This window comes from Pristis pectinata, chromosome 27 (assembly GCF_009764475.1).
Source record: "Pristis pectinata isolate sPriPec2 chromosome 27, sPriPec2.1.pri, whole genome shotgun sequence".
Taxonomy (NCBI): Eukaryota; Metazoa; Chordata; class Chondrichthyes; order Rhinopristiformes; family Pristidae; genus Pristis; species Pristis pectinata.
Window position 1 is genome coordinate 16510980 of NC_067431.1, and position 24674 is coordinate 16535653.

The 24674-nt window shown below is 42.5% G+C and overlaps 1 protein-coding gene across 2 annotated transcripts in view; it reads left to right on the top strand.

Moving 5' to 3' along the window:
• The first annotated feature begins 4620 nt into the window (after positions 1 to 4620).
• layna (layilin a) overlaps positions 4621 to 24674 on the top strand; it is a 28365-nt gene continuing 8311 nt past the window's right edge. For both annotated transcript variants that reach the window (XM_052039954.1, XM_052039955.1), the window contains exons 1-4: positions 4621 to 4838; positions 22131 to 22428; positions 23465 to 23622; positions 24556 to 24642. In XM_052039954.1, the coding sequence (XP_051895914.1) occupies positions 4766 to 4838; positions 22131 to 22428; positions 23465 to 23622; positions 24556 to 24642 (616 nt within the window). In that variant the 5' untranslated portion in view covers positions 4621 to 4765. The remainder of the gene's footprint in view (positions 4839 to 22130; positions 22429 to 23464; positions 23623 to 24555; positions 24643 to 24674) is intronic.

The following is a 24674-nucleotide window of genomic DNA, read 5'->3' on the forward strand; positions in this document are numbered from 1 at the left end:
TTCTAACTTTGTGAACTGCAAAGATGATACTGTTGTAGCAGGATGTAAATGAACTGGTGAAGTAGGCTGAAGGGTGGCAGATGAAGTTTAATGTGGAGAAATGTTTTTGTAGGAAGAATGAGGAAAGGCAATATGGAATAAAGAATACTGTTCTAAAAGGGGTTGCAGAAGCAGATTAGGACCTGGGGTATGGGGTGTACATGTCATTGAAAGGGGCAGAGCAGGTTGAGAAAATAATTAATAGGACCTACGCAGTTCTGGGCTTTATCAATTGAGGCACAGAGTATAAAATCAGGGAGGGTCACACTGACCCTTAGAAAAGACGGGTGCTGGCCATGGTGTTCCAATCACCTCTTTTAGAAGGAGGATGTGAAGGTGTTAGAGAGCTCCATAAATGTTCTACAAGGACGGTTTCCAGGATAAGGGACTACACACTTACAAGAAAGGATAGAGATACTGGGACTGTTTTCTTTGCAGAAGACAAAAGGGAGATTTGAAAGCATATAAAATAATGAGGCGTTCTGGACAGATGTGGACATGAGGAAGCAGTTCCCTTTAGTGTAGGGGTTTGAAGTCTAGGGGATTCATGTATAAATAAAGTGGAAGAGAAATAAGAGTGATACAAGGAAGAACCTTTTTACTTACTGTGTGGCAGGAATCTAGAATGCACTGCCTTCAGATGTGGTGGAGGCAGGTTCCATTGTGCCTAAGAGAGAATGAGATAAATAGATGGTAAAATAATGTTGCACAGCTACAGAAGTAGGGCCTAGATTGAAACAGGTCAGCTGCTCTTGTAGAGAACAGGTACAATCACGATGGGCTGAATAACCTCCTTCTTGGAGTAATCATTCTACAGTTCCATGATTCTTTTGCCCTTAGTCTTCAATTGCCTACCTAATTCCATTTTAATGGCCAAGTAATCTGCATCAATGAAGATAGTTGAGCATTAAATATTAGAGGGAGAATGGAATTGCTTTGCAAGCTCGCATGAACTCGATGGCCAAATGGCCTCCTCTATGTCATAAGGATATTTGGATATTGGCCAGATATTGAGGAGAATTCCCTTTGTTCTTCTCTGAGTAGATCCATGGGATCATTTGCAGACTTGTCAATCCTTAATTGAACATCAATTGAAAGTATCATCAACAGTGTAGCACTTCAATACCGTAAGATCCTTAAGGGGTTTGAATCCAAGACCTGCTGACCCAAGGCAAGAGTGTTAACCACAACCCGCACAACCCCCCAGCAGAATACTGAAGCAGGACAAGCCTTTTCCCACAACCATTCCCTTAAAGAATTGCCTGTGAAAGCTAAAGAGTGTCTGACCCACCCAACCAACAAGGAGGCTTTATCCTGAAGGATGGTGGATGGTGTACAGGACTCAAAATGAAGGCAGCTGGTGGGCCATTTAGAAGTTTTGTAAAGGACTTGAACTAATATTTGTTCAGAAGTAGGGAAGGATTACAAAGATAATAACATAGAAGGCAAAGAAAGAAATTAGCTTCCATTTATATAATGGGTAATAAAATGGTGGGAAATCCTTGAGAAAAAGACAGGCAAGTTGTCTGGAGAGAACAAATTACTAATTCAAATAGTTTTTGCTTGCTATACACTTCCTTATTTTTCCAATGTTTTCAAGTTTTGCAGGAAGATTAAGAAACCATGAGACTGCTGAGCTTTGACACATGACTCTCAAGAGAGGGGTCTTGGAATTTCAACAAACCTCAAATTCTACTGTGGTTTATGGTACTCCTTGGGCATAGTTCAACTAAAAGTGGCATTCATGTAATGGCTCTCAGAACTCATCAAAGCTCTTTAAAATCAAAGCATTTTTGAATTGTAGTCACTGCTGTATGAAATTCAGCAGCCAATTTGTACATAGCAAGTACAAACTGCTGTCTACAAACGGCAATATGAGATTATGTTTTTTGTGATGTTGTTAGGAATAAATAATAGTTTGGAAATGGAGAATAATGATCTACTCTTCATTAAAATAGTGCCATGGGATTTTTTTTATGTCCAGTTGAAGGAAGTTGAATTTTTTTATTGCAACACATATGAATGAACCTCTTGACAGTGTCAGATCTGCTGATTATTCTCTCTTTCACTTCCTCCATGGGCCTGGTCTGGTCTGGAGACTGACAGCAAACAACAGATGCCTTGTTATGTGACTGGCAAGCCTGTACCTCAGCTCCTTAGGCATTTCTGTCTTCCTGCAGGAAAAAGCTTTGTTACTTTAGCCTTTGGCCAGAAGGAAATTAAACTCAAAGTGCATTCCAAGTGACGCAAAAATAAGAGAGAGAATGAAAATGAAACGTTGTGGGAAATAGAACAGGTAAATGCAGTTCAAACTACAGTTTGTACTCCATGTGGAGGGTAACTGAGAAATGTGGGCTGGTTAGCACAAGTGCCTGTTTCAAGTTATTCCTGCGTGTTGTAAAGGATCAGAGCGTATCTTTCAGAAACACACCAATTATTCACTTTGAAGAACAAGACTACCCACAGAAGTACATTGCAAGATCCCACCCACAACAATTAGATGAATTGTCAGCAAGTTATCTGGGGGGCTTTGGAAAACACATTGACCAGAGAAGTTCCCTGCTCACTGAATTGTGCCTGCAATCTGTAACAGCTGATTGAAGCCTTGATTTAACATGCAGTCCAAAGGATAAACCTGTTAATATAGCGCTACTGTGCTGGCTTGTCAGACCCTACATATCTTTATGGAAATAACTGATCTAGAAATTCTTTATCTGTTTAATGTTCCTCCGGTATCTGTCAGCACAAGAATGTAGAAGCTCGCTGACAAGATTTACATCAGATGTATGAATGCATCAAAAGATTGTATTCTGCTTTTTGCCAGAGTTAATGTTTGTGGAAAGATTTGTATCAAGAACTGGGTGTATTGATATTGTAACTATGAGAGAGAAATGAAGAAATGGTAGGGTCAGGACAGAGATGGGCAAAATGGTAAGGGAACAAGGGTGGCGGGAAAGAGAGGTAAGTGTCAGAGAGATAAGTGGTCCAAGGTACTAATCAGAGTCAAGGGACTAAAATATTCTGTACATCCAAAGAAAAGGAAATTTCCTGCAAACATCTTTCAACAGTGAACTTCAGACTCTTTCTCTGAACATCCACCAGCATCATACACTATAGACTTACACTAACCTTCCCATAGTCCCAACAGTTCAGGAACTTCAGACGTTCCTCAGCAGCATAGTGGCACAGTAGACAGTGCTGCTGCCTCACAAGCTCCGGTGATCCCAGATTCAATCATGACCTCCAGTGCTGTCTGCGTGGAGTTTGCACACTCTCCCTTTGACATCGTGGATTTCCTTGGGTCCTCAAGTTTCCTCCCATATTCCAAAGACCTGCTGGTTGCGTGGGTTAATTGATCCCTAGTGTGGGTGGCTGGTGGGAAAGTCACAGGGGAGTTGACAGGGATATGAGAGAGAATAGGTTACAAGGATATAAGTGGGGTGGGGGGCAATAGAATTGATGGGAATGCCCTGAGAGCCAGCACAGAGCTGAATGGCCTCCTTCCATGTCATAAGGAAATAGAAAAATAATACAAGATTCTCTCTGTGCTATTATTGAATCGCAGAGCACAGAGGAGCCTATTTGGCCATTTAGCTATGCCAAGCTCTGTGAATAACCTCATCTCCAGTTCTCTTTCCTATAGCCATGCAGAATTTATCTTTTCTAATGCATCTCCAATACTCTTTGAAAAAATACTATTGAATCCATTTCCATTGCCCTTTCGGGCAGTGCATTCCAGAATGTAACAAGTTGGTGTGTAAAACAATTCTTCAATCTCTCCTGTCTTCCCTCCCAATTATCATAAATCTTTTTGCTAATCCGATAACTAATCCTCTTGCCAGTGGAAATAATTTCTCCCTGGATTCTCACAGGCCAAAGGCTAAAATAAACAAGGCTCTTCCTGCAGGAAGACAAATGTTCAGGAGATGAGGTAAAGGGTTGCCAACCACATACAAGGTTTTGGATACTTCAGTGCTTGACACTTAATTTATTCTCTCCCCCTCTTTAAACCAGCAGGCAGGCTCGCAACCATTTTAATACTATCAATTTCTGGGCTGTACACTATATCTATTTATGTTTTTGCAGTTTTCTATTACAGTTCCAGTTACTGAATCTTTGCCTTTGCTGTCCTTTAACTATGTTTACAGGTCTGAACCTCTATAAATTAATAGATTTAATCTATAGGGATTGGATTTACATTTTTAGTGTTTTTTTGAACTGTTCTTTGGTTAATTGGTTTATTGATCAGACTCCCCTCTGCTGCTCCTTCTATAATGGTTAAAAAGTGCTGATGTTCAGGAACAGGCTGGCTTCCTGCAGTCCCACTGCACCAGAGAGAGACAGAGAGAGAGGGAGAGAGAGAGATTGATAGAGAGGGAAAGGACAGAGTAAACAGATAGAAAGTGAAATTTGTGGGGAGAGACATAAAGGAGATAGACGGGCAAACACGGGGGGGGGGGAGTGAGAGAGCGAAGTAGACGGGGTAAAGAGAGAGGGGGAAGTAAAGTGGAGAGAGGAGGGTAGTGGAGAGGAATCAGACCCTCAGAAACAGCAGGAGAAAGAGTGTGTGAGAGAGTGAGTCTCACCAGCCCTCTCATCTCCTCACGGCTTCCTGCTTGGATTTCTTTCACGGTGGAGGCGAGATGGAGACTCCGGGAGCACGGGTCTGTCCGAACTGCTGAGATGCTGTGTTGCCCCGGCGTTTTGCAGGCGATGTTCCGTGGACATGGAGCCCAAGGCAATCCTGACGGTGATGGTAATCTGTCTGCGCTGCAGCTTCGCCTTCAAACTCCTGAGCGGTGAGTTCAGGAAAACTGCGAAACCCTCGAGCAGATGGAACGCTATGTTTCTTAACATCTTAAATTATTTTTTAGATCCGAAAAACTTTTTATTCTGAGGGTTTACAGGAGCGGAGCTAAGTACATTTTCAGGCCAAAACTTGTCTGAGTTTGAGCTTTTTGCTCCATTTTCCTCTCAACGCCGCCTCAGTTCATTAGTGGATGGTAACTGGATGTTTGGCTTTAAAAAGGAAAGGGAAAGTTAAAAAGTTGTTGTTCGTAAATGAATGTGTTTGAATGATTATAATGACCACAGACTTGGTCCTTGACAGCGCTGAGAAAAAAATGGAAAACTATTGAGAGACAACAGAATACTTTCAGCGAGTTAAGTAACAGAATGTAATTTTGCTGCACTACTTTCTAAAACTAAACTGTTTAATATGACTGAGCATATTGAATACTAGAGGGTGCGAGGGGGGCTGAAATTATAGAATATAGTGATCCAGTTTCTGTAACATCCGTCACCGGTCAACCGCGAGCACAAACCAGTCAACATCACTTTGGTTAAACAGCAATCCACTTAAAACCTATGACTTATGGACGATGTCAAGGCGCTGCTGAGTGTGGACAATTTTATTGGTTATTGCTGTCTCTCAGCCTTACTCTCCCTCTCTCAGTCTCTCTCTCTCCCTCTCAGTCTCTCTCTCGCTCTCTCAGCCTCTCTCTCTCTCAGTCTCACCTCTCTCTCTCAGTCTCACCTTCTCTCTCTCAGTCTCACCCTCTCTCTCAGTCTCACTCTCTCTCTGTCTCTGACTCTCTCTGTCGCTCTCGCTCTCTGTCTCTCTGTCGCACGCACGCACACACACGCACCCTCCCTCTGTCTCCATCATCCATTCGTATCTAGGGCTAAATGGGTTAAATTTACCTGTCAGTCGCCATCAGCGAAGTGTTATAGTTAGCAGATAAACTTCTGAGAGCAGAGCATATTTTACTGAGGTGTTCAAAATCAAGAAGGATATAAATGTAGAAGATAAGGAGTTGTCAGTTAGATGATGTCGATCAGTACTATGTTATGATTCTCATGACCTGAAATTTTGACTCTGTTTTTCACTCTCTGGATGCTGCCTGACCTGCTGAGTACTTCCAGCAGTTTCTGTTTTATTACCCACGATTATAACCACGAGGTGATGTTGCAGCTCTGTAGAACTCTGGTTAGACCACACTTGGAGTATTGTGTTCAGTTCTGGTCACCTCATTATAGGATGGATATGGAAGCTTCAGAGAGAGTGCAGAGGAGATTTACCAGGATGCTGCCTGGATTGGAGAGCATGTCTTATGAGGATAGGTTGAGTGAGCTAGGGCTTTTCTCTTTGGAGAGAAGGAGGAAGAGAGGTGACTTGATAGAGGTGTACAAGATGATAAGAGGCATAGATCAAGTGGATAGTCAGAGACTTTTTCCCAGGGTGAAAATGGCTAACACGAAGGGGCATAATTTTAAAGTGATTGGAGGAAGATGTAAAGGGGATGTCAGAGGTAAGTTTTTTACACAGAGAGTGGTGGGTGCATGGAACGCACTGCCAGTAGAGGTTGTGGGGGGCAGATACATTAGGGACATTTAAGAGACTCTTAGATAGGCACATGAATGATAGAGAAATGGAGGGCTATGTGGGAGGGAAGGATTAGGTAGATCTTCGAGCAGGATAAATATCGGCACAACATCGTGGGCTGAAGGGCCTGTACTGTGCTGTAATGTTCTATGTTCTAATTTGGAGTACATGGATTTAATGATAGTCCAAAAATGTTTGATGGAGAAATGTTGCAAAGGAGCAGTGAAAGAATGGGGTAGTGGAACTAATTGAATATAACTTTGATGAGCTGATAGACCTCCTGTACTAACATAAAACAGAAACTGCTGGAAATACTCAGCAGGTCAGGCTGCAGCAGTGGAAAGAGCAACAGTCAATGTTTCAGGTTGTAGACCCTTCATCAGAACTGGAAAGGAGACCAAAGAAGCTCGTTAACATGCAGGGAGGGAGGGGTATGTCTCTGATAGGGTAAAACCAGGGCAACCATGGGGATAAGCTGTAAACAAGGTTATCTAGTGGAGTGAATGGGGGCTGTTCAGAGAGTGAGCACATAGACAAAAGAATAGGAGTTGTGAAGTGCAGAACAGGAAGACATGCCCAGGAAGTCAGGCTGGGCTTGTCCTCCACTCCCAGAGGAAACAAAGAAGAAAAGGAGGCAAAAAATAAACAAACTGAGTCAATATCATAGATGGATGACTGGTATAGACACCCAAATCAGGTCACCTGAAGTTGTAGAATTCAATATTGAGTCCAGAAGGCTGCAACATGCCCAGATAGAAGATGAGGTGTTGTTCCTCAAACTTGCATTGGGCCTCATTGTGACAGTACAGAAGGTCACAGACCAATAGATCAGAATGGGATGGAGACCTCCTTTACTCTTCTCCAGTTCTATTAAACTATATGAATGTTACGTAGACTAAGCTTGTATTTCCATGAGTATAGACCATTATGGGATGATCAAATTGAGGTGTCTGAAGATGACTAAAAGATTCGACAGAGTAGAGAAGTTATTTCCTTTGGAGATAGTTTCCAAGGTGCACCAGCTTGAACTAGCCTGCTTGGAAGGGTCAGAAAATACTTCTTCATACAAAGGAAACTGGAAATTTGAAAACATTGTTGAGGCTAGGATCAGCTTAATGTCAATCATAAGAATGATAGTTTTTTGTTAGGTAAGAGTTATGGAATCCTGTTCATCCCTGGAACCTGATAGTTTTTATCCCATGATAGGTGAGGAAATGGCAGATACTTCAAAGTGCTCCTGATTTTGAAACTATGCCTTAGGGTGGTAACTCACAAATATAACTTTGTTATTAAAGAATGAGGAGAGAAAGCAGGAAAAAAACAGGGAATTACACGTCTAATCATCTCCCATACACTGTGGAGCTCGTCTTGAAATATAACAACTGTGATTTAGCCTGATTAGGCCAACATTGCTGATGTACAATAAATATAATTTAATTTTTTGAGGATAAAATAAATTAGTAGATGGGGGAATGTCAGTAGATTAGTATATATGGACCAGGAAGGCATTTGATAAGTTTCCATTCTACAGGTTTAACAATAATTAAGATTCATGAAATGGTGGGAAATTAATGATTATTATGTTAAACAGTAGAAGACAGAGTGTAAGGGTAATGGGTATGTCCTCAAAGTGGGATAAAAGAAACCATTTGTGCCTCAGTTATAACGGGGCCTCAATTATTACATATTTTCTTGATTTAAGTAATATAATAAAGAGGCAAATATCCAAGTTTACGTGTAACACCAAGATTGGCGGTTGGGTAGAGAATGTAGTTGGGAGCATAAGATTACAGGAAGACTGATCATTTAAGTTGGCAAAATGTGACAGATTGATGTCAATGCAGGTAATTGTGAGGTCAGCCATCTTAGGCAAAAGAAAAAGAAAATTGAACCAAGCATTATTCAAATACTGAATGGCTGGAGAATCTATATTTTATCTTCAGCTGTTGAAACTAATGTAAAGCCGAGACATCCAAACATGTACTGGTCTGGGAATTACTGACACATCCTGAATTGGTCAGTTTGGTGTACTGCTGGACCCCCTTTGGATCCAATGGTGAGGTCCAGTCTGGTTGGGATTCTGCACCATTGTGCCAGAAAGTCACTTCCCAGATCCTGTGCTGGATCAGACCAACACAGATTCAATATTACATTGATTTCACAGGGGATTGTTGGGCACAGATTTAGGAAGCAAAAGGGAAGGTAATTTACTTTTTAAGTTATTTTGCTTTAGTTTAATTTTTTTATACTAAGTGTTTAATGCTATTCATTTTATAATCTTTAATTATTTATTATAATTTTGATAGTTTTGAACGTGTCTAAACATGAAAGACATTTAAAATTGTTAAGATTAATGACAACATTTAGAGCTGGCAATAGTTCACATCCAGCTTTGCCAGTTGTTGAAGGCTGTCAAGAATGTTTTAGAAGTGGGGCCTCCTCTTTACTGCGTGAGGCCATTCTGCCACCTAGACCACAGCACAGATACTGAGATGTTGGGTGGGGGGGGGGGGGCGGCAAGAGAGGCTCTGTGAATCCACCCTAAGTCCAGGCATGTGAGTAGGCAGTGATTCTGTGTGGGGGAGTGGGGCAGGGGCTTGGAAATTAGATCAGTATGATCCATTTGTTCCCAACAACAGCATTTGTTGGGAACACTGGAGGTCCAAAGGGAATTAGTCATCTGTGACATCACCTTCCAGGCTGGCATTTATTTTCCATCCCTAATTGCCCCAGGAAGGTGATGGTGAGCCACATACTTGAACTGCTGTAGTCTGTCGAGTGAAGATACTTCCTTAGTGTTCCTTTGTGCTTACCATCCTTATCCTTTTTGGTAATAAAGGTTGTGGTTTTGGGAGATACTTTGGAATAGACGAGGTAATTAATTGCAGTGCATTTTGTAGTTTGTATACACTGCAGCCACAGCGCACCCGCAGTGGATCTCGTAAGTCCACAGAAACAGCTTAACTAGAAGTGCAGCTAGTTCTGGAATTCATACCTTCATGCAATACAGCCAGGATGTTATCTGGTCCCACAGCCTTTGCTATATCCAGTACTCTCAGCCATTTCTTGATGTATCATATGGAGTGAATTAGATTCATAGCATCCTATAGCACAGAAATGGGCCCTTTCAGCCCACCTCGTCCACCCCGACTGATGTCTTTCTACAGTAATCCTATTTGCCTGCATTAAGCCCGTATCACTCTATATCTTTCCCATCCGATTGAACTGAATGAAACTGGCTCTGTTATGGTGGGAACCCCTGGACAAAATCAGGAGGGAACATCCACTCAACGCTTTGAGTTGCAAATGCCTCTGCCTTTTCTTTGACAACCACAGGCTGGGCTGCACCATTTTTGAGGATTGGGATATTTTTGGAGCCATCTTCTACCGTTGACTGTTTAATTGTCTGCTACAATTCACAAGACTACAGAGTTTTGATCTAATGTGTTGTATGTTGGCTTAATTAGATCTATCTGTTTCACATTGTTTTTACTATTTAGCACAGTTGTAGCACTATATTGCAGCTTTACTAGAGTGAGACCTCATTTTGGGTAAACCTGCTGCTGTCCTTAGCATGACCTTCAGCTCTCCTTAGTGAACCAGTGTTGACCCTCTGGCTTGATAACATTGGTAGAGTGCCACAAGGTTACAGATTATGGTGCTGTGTTTTTCTGCTGTAAGGGATAGTCTACACCATCTCAAGCTGCCCAGTTTTGAGCTGCCAGTTCAGCTCTGTATATATCTTGCTTAACATTTTAGTAGTGCCACGTGTCATGATGAAGGGCTTCCTCATCGTGAGGACTTCGTCTCCACATTGACTGTGTAGTGATCACTCCTGCCAATACTGTCATGTACAAGTGCATCAGCAATAGGAAGCCTGAGTGAGGATAGGTCAAGTAGGTTTTCTGCTTGTGTTGCTTCACCTACCACCTGCCAGGAATCGGCCAACTTGATCAGTGATGAAGCTGTTTGCAATGTTTCCCATCAAATCTTTGCCAGCTCACAGGCAATCCCATTCTCTCACTACTTTTCCCTGTAAACTCTCCTCCCCATATTTCCACCAACTCCAAATTCTACCACACACTTCCATATTAGGGGCAATTTACAGCGGTCAGTTAACCTACCACCCTGCCTGCCTTTGGGACATTGGAAGAAATTGGAGCATTCTGGGGAAAACCATACAGTTACAGGGAGAATGTGCAAACTCCACACAGGCAGTATCAGAGGTCAGGATTGAACCTGGGTCACTGGACCTGTGAGGCAGTCACACTTCGAACTTCTCCCAAAGTTTCTTCCAAGTGTTGTTCATTGAGGACGAGTACTGATTCAACATCTATGGAACACACTAGGAAGTAATCAGGATGAGGTTTCTTGCCCATGTTTGACCCAATGCCATTAGATTTCTTTGGGTCCATGAAGTACAGATCAGAACTCATTCCTTGTTATTGCCCATTATTTAGCCAGCTCCATTACTTGCACTCATATTCAGTGGGTGTACTCTGAAGCTGGGCCTCTGTGCCTGGTCCTGATCAGGATCATCCTCCTCAGCCTCCTGCAACCTCCTCCACTCAGGCAGCAGCCCATCAACTGCTCTGCTGCAGCTGATGGTGGAGCACTGTGTGGACAGACAAAATTGTATGGAAGTCAGGTACTGTGGGATTGGTTAGTTTATTGCTTGTATGTACAAGTATGTTGATTTAATATTAGATTTTTATTTTGTCATTGTGGTCAAGTAGATGCTGTGATGATCAGCAGTAGAGACAAGGTAAGATGAGAACCATTGTGGAATGGGAGATCAGGACTGTGTTCATTGAAAGCAAACCTGACCAGTTCTACTCTGACTGCCTGACCAAAGAGTAGCCTTGTGGAGTGCCCCCTTCAACTTCCTCCCTCCTTTTCCTGTTTCTTCACGATATCAGCAAAGTCTGGGCCTGTGTGGTTGTGAGGTTGTGTAGCTTACAGGAGATGAAAATGTATATTGTTTGAGATTATATTATTGGGCAATCAATATTAGATATTTAATTTTTTAGATACAAGATTCAGATGTAATTCAACGCCCCAAATGGGTACACCTTGAGTCCCAATCAGTACTTGAATTTTCATTAGTTTCTATTTTAGGAGCTCCACTCCCTTTTGCACTTACCAAATTAAGTAAACATATGATTAACCCAATTGTTAAACGTACAATACGAATATGGTTTCAATTTCGTAAATTTTTTGGATTGAATAAATTTAATCTATCAAGGCCCATTCGATCTAATTTTTTCTTTCATCCATCCAGAGTTGGCTCAGCTTTTTCCATATGGAAAAGGAAGGGAATAGTATGTTTTTGTGATTTATTCATTGATAACTGTTTTTCATCTTTTGAACAATTGTCTAACAAATATAATTTGCCTGGATCACACTTTTTTCGATATTTGCAAATTAGAAATTTTTTAAAAGCTACTATACCCTCTTTTCCCACACTTTACAAAACTGAAATTACGGAAAAAAGTTTTTGGTTTTAATCCTTGTCAGAAGGGCTTTATAGCAATAATTTATGATTTAATTATGAAAATTCAATCAGAACCACTGGACAAAATTAAGAATGAATGGGCAAGTGAACTCCAGACATCTTTACCTGCAGAGACTTGGAAGAAAATTCTTCATTTAGTTAATACATCTTCAATGTGTGCCAGACATTCTTTGATACAGTTTAAGGTAGTTCACAGGACCCATATGTCAAAAGATAAGCTAGCTCGTTTTTATCAACATATAAATCCTATATGTGACAGATGTAAATCGAATGTGGCTTCTTTGACACATATGTTTTGGTCCTATCCTCTTTTGGAAAAATATTGGAAAGATATTTTTAACATTATTTCAAATGTATTAAAGATTGATTTACAACCTCATCCTATCACTGCAATTTTTGGTTTACCAAGGATAGAATCTGGCCATCTATCTGCCTCCGCTAACCGTATGATTGCCTTTGTTACATTAATGGCCAAACAATCCATTTTGCTTAAATGGAAGGATCCAATACCCCATACTACTTTTCAATGGTTGTCTCAAACTATATCATGTTTAAACTTGGAAAAAATTAGGAGTGGTACTGTTGATCCTTTGCTTAAATTTGAGGAAGTTTGGAGTCCATTTATTCAATATTTTCAAATGATATAGATCCCCTTATAATAACTTTTCAATTTAGAGGAACGGAGTTGACGACATAATATTGCTCTGTTTCTATTGAGAAATTTTAGTCCAGTTTTTTTTTCTGTTTTATCTTGAATTTTTTTTCTTTCGCTTAGTTTGGTTTGATATATTATTTATAATTTGTCTTATTGTTTTGGGTTTTTTTTCTTTCTTTTATATTTTATAATAAATCTTTTTCTTTTACATTATATTCATTCACTAACAGATCATTGGATCTACAGATTTTTTTATACTTTATTGTTCTTTATGATTGTCCATGTCATGATTGTTCTCCTGATCTCTTTGTATTACATGTATAAACATTGATATATTAATCTGTATTAATTCGAAAACTAATAAAAAGATTGAAAAAGAAAGAAAGAAAATGATTGTTGAAAATTTGCTTTGCTCCACTCTGCAAAGTTGCTCCAGAGCGATCTAAGCAGTGAAAGCATTGTCTGACAACAATAATGGTCTTTGCTATGTTGATGGCAGCGAGGTTTTCATAAGAGGGGTGATGATGCCAGGCAGCAGAGGCTTTTGAATGGACCCACTGTCGGTCAGCAGGTTGATCACCATCTGTAACCAGTTTGAATCAAGCTCAGAAACCAGTCAATTGCCCCAAAATAGAGGCCACATTCTTTGGCAACTGGTCCAAATGATCCTCTGTACCTCTCACCGTCGGGTCTGACTACCTGAAGGTGCTGGGAATGTGGTTCTGAGGAGCAGGGGCAGGGACCAAGAACTGGGTGGAGCACGTAGGCAAGGTGAAACAGAAACTGGGAATGTGGGATTGGTGTTCCCTCTTGATCCCGTGAAAGAATCTGGTCATCCAGTGGGACATACTTTTGGTGTTACTGTGCATGCTGCAGATATGGCCCATGTACTGCTCATGCACTGTGGCAGTCACTCAAGGTGTCTTCCATATCATTTGGAGGTCCAAAATGGATCGTGCCCACAGGAGTGCCATGTACAAATCTTTGGGAGATGGGAATGTGGCCCTCATCCTTTATGGCTGCATCAAGCTGTGTGTAGACCCTGTATACACATACTCCGAGTGTCACTTTGTGCTGAAGTTCTGCCTGTCCCCGATGTTGTGAAGGATGAGCCACGTTACTGAAGAATGTTCCCTTCAGTTGGACCATGACACCTGTCCCTCACAGAAAATTTGTGCCAAAAACAACTGTGACCACAAATCAATCTAGCAAATACAGAATATATATATAAGGCTCTGCAGAAGCAGGAGATAGTGGATCCTGTCAGATGGTTCTCTGAGCAGACTGTCAAATTATGTGGGGAATGCCACACTTTCAATCACACCAAAGCCTTGCTTGGCTGCAGACAAGAAGGGACCTCCCTGTCAGATCGTTCAAGCACAGAGTCCCAATCCTACTGCACACTGTCCTCAAGGATGCTGCAGTGTGGATAAGACAATCGTTCATCTCCTCATGGACTGTGTGTTTGCTAAGGACTGGAAATGGATGCAATGTCTTGTTTTGCCGAGGTCCATCCCGAGCAGCTGCATAACACAGGACTGTTCTCTAGGCTGTTCCCATGCACACTGAGACCAACAACAACTGTTTCTGGAAGATTATCAACTCAGTGAAAGACACACTTTGGTCTGCCTGAAACTTGCTGGTCTTCCAGTGCAAGGAGCTGTCTCAACCAAATTCTTCAGAGTGGTACATTTCAAGCTGTAGCCATAGGTGCTAAAGTTCAGAGTAGCACTGCAAGGACTTTGTGGGGAAGGACCACAGTTTAGGGTCCTCCTTCCATTACCTCTAATGGAAACATTCCATTACAGGTAAGTTATTGCACAAGGGGCCTTGTGCAATAATTTACCTCTAATGGAATGTTTGGGAATGAAAAATAACATCATGTTGACATATTGTAAGCAAATGTAATGATCTGCCTGGTACAGAGAATGACGACAAGAGATGAATGTCCTGTATTGTTTAAATTTTATTAATAAGGTATATTTTGGAGGAAACACACACTTTGCTCCTCTTGAGGTGCACATAGAATTGCTTCCTGAAAGACTCTGGCTGGATAAAATCATCTTTGGGGGGGGGGGGGCGCCCCCTTCTGTTCTAGCAGGTTTCCCTGCATGTTCTCACCTTATCCTCCCTATCGCACTCATTTCCTAAGGAATGAGTAACCAGTGCAGCCACATCTGAAAGCTAGAGTTTTTCAGATGTCTTCAACCGAAGGTACAATTCTTCCACCCACCACACCTCTCCCTGCAGACATTATAATATCTACGAGGTCCGGAAAATCTGTAAGTGGTACCTCATTCCAACCAACACAGTAAATTAATCTGTTACAAGTCGACAAGTAATTGATGTTCCTTTAAACAGCACAGGCAAAGGAAGGGGAGATGGTATCTTCCTTGCTGCTAGATGCTGGACCTTCTGTGCATATTCAACATATGTCACTACTTGCATGTTGAATACATAAGAGTCTGACCTACACTGCCTGCTACATCTTTGCAACAACATAGGATGTGCTAATACGTATTCTACCCAATATAATGACCTGTGTAACTTGTCCAAGCAAGGGAGGCTGTGCAGTTGAATATTGGAGTCAGAGGAATGGCATTAGGACCAGTTTCACAGAAGAGTTGGATGTGGATATCAATGTCCCACAGAGTTTGTTCCAAAACTGCTCCTCTTCACAATTGAACATCATTTATTTTGAAATGGGGCCAGAAAGAGTAGTGTTAAACTTTACAGACAAACCTAAAACATTATCAATGATTTTCAGGATCCAACACCATTGCCAGGAGTTTTTGATAAAATGACAGAGTAGGCAAAAAGGTGGCGGATGAAATTATGTCTTGCGTATGAGGTGGCTCATTCTGATAAAACCAAAAGTAAGAATTTTATTTTGGGGGATAACTAAGTGAATAGAAAAGCAGACAGATTTGAGGGTTTGGGTTTCCAATGCATTAAATGCAGAATTTGGCCCATCAGAATTAAAACTAATGGAAAACTGAGTGAAATGTAGAAGTGAAGATAAAATGATGAACCCACGTCAAATTGCTATGGTTACAGTTAGAGAACCATATGCAATTAGAAGGTTTTGAGGTGTGAGACAGTGTAAACTGCACACTCACTTGGCCGCATCAGAATCAGGTTTATTATTGCTGACATATGTTGTGAAATTTGTTGTTTTGCGGCAGCAGTACAGTGCAAGACATAAAAACATAAAAATTACTATAAGTTACAAAAATAAATAAGTAGTACAAAAGAGGAATATTGAGGAGTGTTCATGGACTGAAATGATGGCGGAGGGGAAGAAGCTGTTCCTGAGACATTGAGGGTGGGCCTTCAGACTCCTGTCCCTCCTCTCCGATGGTAGAAATGTGAAGAGGGCATGTCCCGGTAGGTGAGGGTCCTTAATGATGGATGCTGCCTTCTTGAGGCACCTCCTCTTGAGAATATCCTCGATGGTGGGGAGGGATGTGCCCATGATGGAGCTGGCTGAGTATACAACCCTCTGCAGCCTCTTGCGATCCTGCACATTGGAGCCTCCATACCAGGTGGGGATGCAACTAGTCAGAATGCTCTCCACCGTACATCTGTGAGGAAATTTAAATGTAAAGAAAGATTTTTTGTTTCACTAGATGAGATTATGGAGGGTTTTTTTTTAGATGTGTTTACCTCTATGGAAGTATTGGACAAACTGGTTGAACTTAGGCCACTATTCCAGTGACAGAATTATAAGGTTAAAAGTCATTTAGGACAGAGAACAAGAGATATGTGGAATTCAACAACTATAGCAGAGCTCATGTCAATATTAAAGGATAGCTTGGTAGGATTAGGATACTGTCTGTGTGGAGGCAAACTCTTACTAATTGGCCTGGATGGTTTGTGTTGCAATTCCTGAGTAGGTCTTTTATGTCTTAATCTCATCCTCCCTGAAACAAGTAAAGCTTTAATCGAATGGAGTATGTGCCCTGTTACCCTTTGGTGACACTGAACAAAGATTGAAAGACTTTTAAAACACTAAAATTAATATTGTGACCGTGATCCCATTGTCTTCCCACTGGGGATGCTGCCAAACATTATTCCATTTACTCATTCACAGAGCCACCAACAGGTGAGCACTGGCACTGCAGCCATGCGCAAATATTCCTGAAGGCTAAATAAAAACAGAAAATGCTGGAAATGCTTTGCAGGTCAAGTCACGTCTCTGGGAAGATTAACAGAGTTAATGTTTCAGGTTGAAGACCCTTCATTTGATGTGGCCTAACCTGTTGATTTCCAGCATCTTCTGTTTTTATCTTAGATTTCCAGCGTCTTCAGTTTTATTGATTTTCAAACTGCTGAAGGCATTAGGCTCAAACATCCGACACACTGGCCAGGAGTTACTTGAGATCGGGAAGGCAGTGGATCGACTTTGGTAGTTGGTGATGGGTGGTAACTAAGCTACAAGGCCTGGTATGTTATGACAACCTAACAGTAAGTGCCACATGTTTAAAAATGAAAGGGAAATAAAGCAGGTGTTTCCTGCTACTTCACTCAGTCGTTTCAGTTCCGATTCAGAGTAGTTTATTGTCATAAACATCAAGGTGCAATGAAATTCATTGCTTGCATTGTTCACAGAGTAGATGGTATACATGGTAATAATAAATATAGCAACGTGCATGAAAACAACAGATTGGTGCATAGTAGTGCAAACTGAGGTGGTGCAAAAAGAAATGCTAAAGTGACAATAACTGAAGAGGTAGAATTAAGGGTTTGTGAACATGGCAGTACTACCGGGAGGGGGATGTGGAAAGGTGATGAGTTCAGAATTCTGAATTCAAAGGAAGGATTACTTTTAAAGGCTGACTCTAAACTGGAGAATAAATTTCCCTAAACATAATGATCCTATAAGTTTGGATACTCTGGGACAGAGTGATCATAGCATGGTAGAATTTTAAATTCAGTTTGAGAGTGCAAAACTTGGGTCATAAACTTGTATTCTAAATTTAAATAAAGGCAATTATAATGAGGACAGAGTTGGCTAAAATAAATTGGGGAAATAGATTAAAGCCCAGGATGATACCAGCTGTGGCACACGTTTTGAGGAGATGTTTTTTAATTCTGAGCAAAGGTAAATTCCGGTGAGAAAGTAAAGCTTTACGAGAAGGATGCATCATCTGTGGCTGACTAATGAAGTTAAGGATGGTGTCAGATTGAAAGAAAAAGCATATAATGTTGTCAAGGTCAGTATAAACCAGAAAATTGGAGATTGTTTTAGAAAGCAGCAAAAAATAGTTTAAAAATTACAAAAAGGGAGAAGATAGAATATGAAATTAAGTGGGGGTGGAGGCTGATATGTTGGTCAAGTTCAAGAGATTGTTAGATAAGCATATGGAAGAATTTAAAATAGAGGGATATGTGGGAGGAAGGGGTTAGATAGTCTTAGGCGTGGTTTAAAGGTCAGCACAACATGGTGCGCTGAAGGGCCTGTATTGTGCTGTACTGTTCTATGGTTCTATGAAAGTAAGCTAGCAAATAATATAAAAGCAATTAATTCCAAATGACTTCGGTATGTAACTCGCGACTCTCCAAAGTAGAGAAGATGGACAGACAGCAAAAGGTTTCAGCTGTGGTTCTCTTAATAGTCCAGTCACATCGAATACATCTCTGCCTTAGTAGGTTTCCTTTCTGTTGCATCAGATGCATCAAAGAGAGGAAAAATAGGCAGGAAGGATCCTAAATCATTAAGATATTTGCCTGAATTCCTCAGTGGTGCAGCTAGTAGATCCGCTGCCTCACAGCTCCAGTGACCTGGGTTCAACCCTGACTTCAGGTGCTGTAAGTGTGGAGCTTGCACACTCTCTATGTGCTTGTGTGGGTTTCCTCCAGCTGTTCCAGTTTTCTCCCACAGCCCAAAGATGTGGGGGTTGGTAGGTTAATTGTAGGTGAGTGATATAATCTGGGGAAGAGAACTCAAGAGGGACCAATGTCCTTGTGAGCAGGTTTGCTAGAGCTGTTGGGGAGGGTTTAAACTAGGTAGGCAGGGGGATGGGAACCGGAGTGTTAGATCAGATGATGGAGCAGTTGGTGTAAAGGTAGAAGTGATGTGCAGAGAGACTATGAGGAAGGATAGACAGTGGATCGAGCATAAATGCAGTCAGTTGGATGGGTTGAAACGTGTTTAATGTGAGAAGTATTAAGAATAAGGGTGATGAACTTAGAGCTTGGATCAGCATGTGGAATTATGATATTGTGGCCATTACAAAGACTTGGCTGTCACAAGGGCGGGATTGGCTGCTTGATGTTCTGGGTTTAGATTTTCAAAAGGGATAGGAAGGGAGGTGAAGGGCGGGGAGTGGCATTGCTAATCAGGGATAGTATCACAGCTGCAGAAAGGGAGGACACCGTGGAGGGATCATCTACTGAGTCAGTGTGGGTGGAAGTCAGAAACAGGAAAGGAGCAATCACTCTATTGGGGTATTCTATAGCACCCCCCCCCCCCCCGTAGCCACCGGGACACTGAGGAGCAGATAAGTAGGCAGATTTTGGAAAGGTGCAAAAATAACTGGGTTGTTGTCATGGGTGACTTCAACTTCCCTAATATTGATTGGCACCTCTTTAGTGCAAAAGGTTTAGATGGGGTAGAATTTGTTAGGTGCGTCCAGGAAGGATTCCTGACACAGTGTGTGGACAGGCCGACTAGAGGAGAGGTCATACTGGATCTAGTACTAGGCAATGAACCTGATCAGGTGACAGACCTTTCGGTGGGTGAGCATTTCAGAAATGGTGACCACAACTCCCTGACCTTTAGCATAGCCATGGACAAGGATAGGAGCAGACGATATGGGAAAGTTTGTAATTGGGGGAGGGCTAATTATGCCGGTATTAGGCAGGAACTTGGGAGTGTAAATTGGGAACAGATGCTCTCAGGGAAACGCACAGCAGAAATGTGGATGCTGTTTAGGAAACACTTGCTTGGGGTTCTGGATAGGTTTGTCCCACTGAGACAGGGAAAGGATGGTAGAGTAAAGGGACCATCGTTGACAAGAGAGGTGAAACATTTAGTCAAGAGGAAAAAGGAAGCACATTTAAGGTTTAGGAAGCAAAAATCAGGCAGGGCTGTTGAGAATTTATTTTAATGTGAGAAGTATTAAGTCAGGAAGGAGCTTAAGCAGGGACTTAGGAGAGCTAAAAGAGGACATGAGAAGGCCTTGGAGAGTAGATTTAAGGAAGACCCCAACACATTCTACACGTACGTGAAGAACAGGAGGATGACGTGAGGGTAGGACCGCTCAGGGATAAAGGGGGAAACATGTGCCTGGAGGCGGAGGAGATAGGGGACGTCCTTAATGAATACTTTGCTTCAGTGTTCCCTAGGGAGAGGGACTTTGACGAACGTGAGGTCAGCGTAGGACAGGCTAATGTGCTGGAGCATGTTGAGGTTAAGAAAGAGGCAGTGTTGGAGCTTCTGAAAAACATTAGGATAGATAAGTTCCCCGCCCGGACCGGATATACCCCAGGTTACTATGGGAAGCGAGGGAAGAGGTTGCTGGGGCATTGCATCCTCCCTGGCCACAGGAGTGGTACCAGATGTTTGGAGGATGGCAAATGTTCTTCCCTTGTTCAAGAAAGGTAATAGAGATAGTCCTGGGAATTATAGACCAGTGAGTCTTACATCAGTGGTGGGCAAGCTATTGGGAAGGATTCTTAGGGACAGGATTTATGAGCATTTGGAGAAGTATAGTCTTCTTAGGGATAGTCAGCATGGCTTTGTGAGGGGCAGGTTGTGCCTCATGAGCCTAATTGAGTTTTTTGAGGAGGTGACAAAACAAATTGCTGAAGGTAGAGTGGTGGATGTGGTGTATATAGACTTTAGTAGTGTTTGACAAGGTTCCCCATCGTAGGTTCATCCAGAAAGTCATGAGGCATGGGATCCATGGAGACTTGGCTGCATGGATTCAGAATTGGCTTGCCCATATAGGCAGAGGGTGGTAGTAGATGGAGAGTATTCTGCCTGGAGGTCGGTGACCAGTGGTGTTCCACAGAGATCTCTGTGATTTTTATAAATGACTTGGATGAGGAAGTGGAGGGATGGGTTAGTAAGTTTGCAGATGATACGAAGGTTGGAGGTGTTGTGGATAGTGTAGAAGGTTGTTGTAGGTTACAACGGGATATAGACAGGATGCAGAGTTGGGCAGAGAAGTGGCAGATGGAGTTCAATCTGGAAAAGTGTGAAGTGATACACTTTGGAAGATCGAACTTGAAGGCAGAGTACAAGGTTAATGGCAGGATTTTTAGCACTGCGGAAGAACAGAAGGATCTTGGGGTCCAAGTCCATAGATCCCTCAAAGTTGCCACGCAAGTTGATAGGGTGGTTAAGAAGTCATATGTTGTGCTGGCCTTCATTAGTCAGGGAATTGAGTTCAAGAGCCGTGAGGTAATGTTGCAGCTCTATAAAACTCTGGTAAGATCACACTTGTAGTATTGTGTTCATTTCTGGTCACCTCATTATAGGAAGGATGTAGAAGCTTTAGCGAAGTTACAGAGGACATTTACCAGGATGCTGCCTGGATTAGAGAACACATCTTGTGAGGAAAGGTTGAGCAAGCTTGGGCTTTTCTCTCTGTAGCGACACAGGATGAGAGGCGACTTGATAGAGGTCTATAAGATTATGAGGGGCATAGAGTGAATAACCAGCACCTTTTCCCCAGGGCAGCAATGGCCAATACCAGAGGACATCAGTTAAAGGTCAGAGGAGGAATGTTCAGGGGAGATGTCAGAGGTAGGTTTTTTACACAGAGAGTGGTAGGTGCCTAGACCGCACTGCTGGGGGTGGTGATGGAGGCTGATACAACAGGGACATTTACAAGACTCTTAGATGGGAACATGGATGTAAGAAAAGTGGAGGGTTACAGGCTGTGTAGGAGGGAAGGGTTAGATTGATTATAGAGTAGGGTTATATAGGTCGGCACAACCTCATGGGCCAAAAGGCCTGTGCTGTTCTGTACTGTTCTATGTTCTATGTGGGGAGAATAAAATGGGATTAATGTTGGGTTAGTGTGAATGCTGCTTGATGGTCAGTGTGAACTAGATGGGTTGAAGAGCTTGTTTCCATGCTTATGACAGTCAAAGTCAAGTTCATTGTCATGTGCACAAGAACATGTGTGCGCAGGTGCAATGAAAACTTGCTTGCAGCAGTATCACAGGCACATAGCATCATATAAGCAGCATTCATGAGAAAAATATAAATTAAACATACATTATACACAACTTTTACAAGAAAGAACACAATTAGAAAAAAAAGTCCGTTTTAGTGCAAAGTGGTCAGTGTTGCTAAACTGTAGTGATTGTCTGTTTAAGTGGAGAGAAACTTGATGATTTGTTTAAGTTCAGGAGATCTACATGTTTCAAGAAAGAGAAGGCGCCAATCATATGGTTTGTGCACAGATTTTGTTTAATAGCTTCCCTGTGAGGTGCTTTGGAAAAAATTGCTATGTTGAAAGTGCTCCATAAATGCAAACTGTTATTTGGCCTACAAGCTGACTCTTTACTTCTCTGCACAGGTCAGGCAGTGTGTCGTAGAGGGGTTGAGCGCCCTTGTTACAAAATCGCCTACTTCAAAGATGTGTCGCGCAGGCTGGGGTTCAAGGAGGCACACAGCGCATGTCAAAGTGATGGCGGGGACCTGCTTAGCATCGAGTCAGAAAATGAGCAGCGGCTCATCGAGAAACTGATCCAGGGCTTGTCTGCGGGTGATGGAGATTTCTGGATTGGACTCTGGCGGAGAGTGAATGGGAACGAGAGTTCAGCAGACTGTCCAAGCCTGTACCAGTGGCTAGATGGGAGTAATGCAAAGTTTAGGTAGGCAACCCTGCTCCTGCTCATAGAAGGTACTGCAAATATTGAAATTATCATCAACCTATACTCTCCGATGCTCTCATTCACTGTCACATGATACTCCATCAACACACCTTATTCTTCTTCATTCATTCTTGGGATGTAAGTGTCACTGACAGTGCTGGCATTTATTGTTCATCCTCAGTTACCCTGAGAAGTTTGTGCTGGGTCTTAAACTGAGTGACTCTTGGCTGAAAGTTCCGATTTTAGTAAGCCCTTGCATTCAGTTTTCTTCAGTTTCGGGGTTTCACTTGCTCACTGAGTCCATCTTGGGATGGTGGGCAGGCATATTCTGAGCATTTTATAATTCTACCTCAGAATAGGTAAAGAACTCATCACAACACAACATAAAGCAAGCCCAGATCAAACTGTCAGTAGACCCAAGAACCGTTTGACTGGGAATTAACATCAGAGAGAGAGGGCCAGTGTTAAAAGCCCTAATGTGTGGGTAATTGATAATTGGTTTATTATTGTCACATGTACCGAGGTTCAGTGAAAAGCTTTGTTTTGCATGCTATCCATACAGATCATTTCAAAACAGAAGTACATTGAGGTAGTACAAAGGGTAAAGCAATAACAAAGTGCAGAATCTAGTGTTACAGTTACAGAGAAAGTGCAGTGCAGGTAGACAGTAAGGTGCAAGGGCCATGACGAGGTAGATTGTAAGGTCAAGAGTTCATCTTTACCATACAAGAGGTCCATTCAGGAGTCTTATAACAGCAGGACAGAAGCTGTCCTTGAGCCTGGTGGTGCATGTTATCAGGCTTTTGTATCTTTGGGTCAATGGAAGGGGGGAGGAGAGAGAACGTCTGGGGTGGGAGGGGTCTTTAATTATGTTGGTGCTTTCCCAAGGCAGTGGCAAGTGTAGACAGAGTCCATGGAAGGGAGGCTGGTTTCCATGAGCTATGTCCACAACTCTCTGCAATTTTGTGCGGTCCGGAGTTCTCAATCTGAGATTATATTTCAATTGTCATAAATTGACAACTGTTGTTTCCTTTAGAAACTGGTATGTGGATGAGCCATCCTGTGGCAGTGAGGTGTGCGTCGTGATGTATCACCAACCCTCTGCATCTTCAGGCATGGGAGGACCATACTTGTATCAATGGAATGATGATCGATGCAACATGAAAAACAACTTCATCTGCAAGTATGCTCCAGGTAATCTTGCACGGTGGGGGAAATATTCAGACAGGAACTCCACCAAGAGTTCCTGAACTCAGCCCTGCCTATCTGCCTCAGCCTGTGTGAGCAGTCAGGATGGTGGTGATAGAATCAGAAGGTCTTCTCTCCCACTCAGGAGTGACCAGGTTTAGCACTAGAGCTGGCCCTGTCCTGGAGGGACACTGGATCCGTGGTGGAAGAAGCTTATGGAGGGTCTACAGGAGGTGCTTGGCTGGGGTGTCATTGGCGCAAGAGTTGGGCTGGTGGAAGTGAAGGGTCTCGGCTTGGTGGTGGGGAGATGAAAGGGCAGGGTGGGGAAGGGTAGAGTCAGGCCTGGGAGTGCTACAGGGTTTGAAGGAACTGGACTGAGGAAGGGATTGAGCTCTGAGAGGCTGTGCTGGGGAAGAGAGGGTTTGCTGTGCCTTGGAGGGTCTCACAGAAGCAGTTATACTGGGGCTCAGAGGATTGGGTGGGTTTAGTCAAGGCAGAGGCTCGATGGAAGGAGGAGCTAAGCTCGGAGGGAATAGAACCTCCAATGGAAAGGGATTTTTAGCTGTTGACCTGACCCCAACCATATACTTATATTCACTTATGAGTTGAAAAGGCCAGCATTTATTACTCATCCTTAATTGCCCTTGAGACAGTATTGGTGAGCCACCTTCTTCATCCACTGCAGTCCTGCTGGTGAAATTACTCCCACAGTTCCCTCGGGAGTTCCAGGATTTAGACCTGGTGGTGATGAAGGATTGGCGATATAGTTCAGTCAGTTTGGAGGGGAAGCTGTAGGTGGTGGTGTTCCCATGTGCCTGCTGACCTCGGTTGCCTTCTTGGTGAATGAGTCTGAGGGTGGGGTGGGGAGGGGGGTTGTTGAGAGGTGCTGTTGGAATAGCTACAGCCCATAACTGCAGCCTTTGTGTGTTGTACTCCTAGTTCGAGGTTCTACAGTCCCAAGCCCAACACTGACACCATCCCCGAACCTGACCCTAATTCCCACCAGAGGGAATAGATCTGACGCAGGTAAGAGTCAATGTATTCACTCTCTGAGGGGA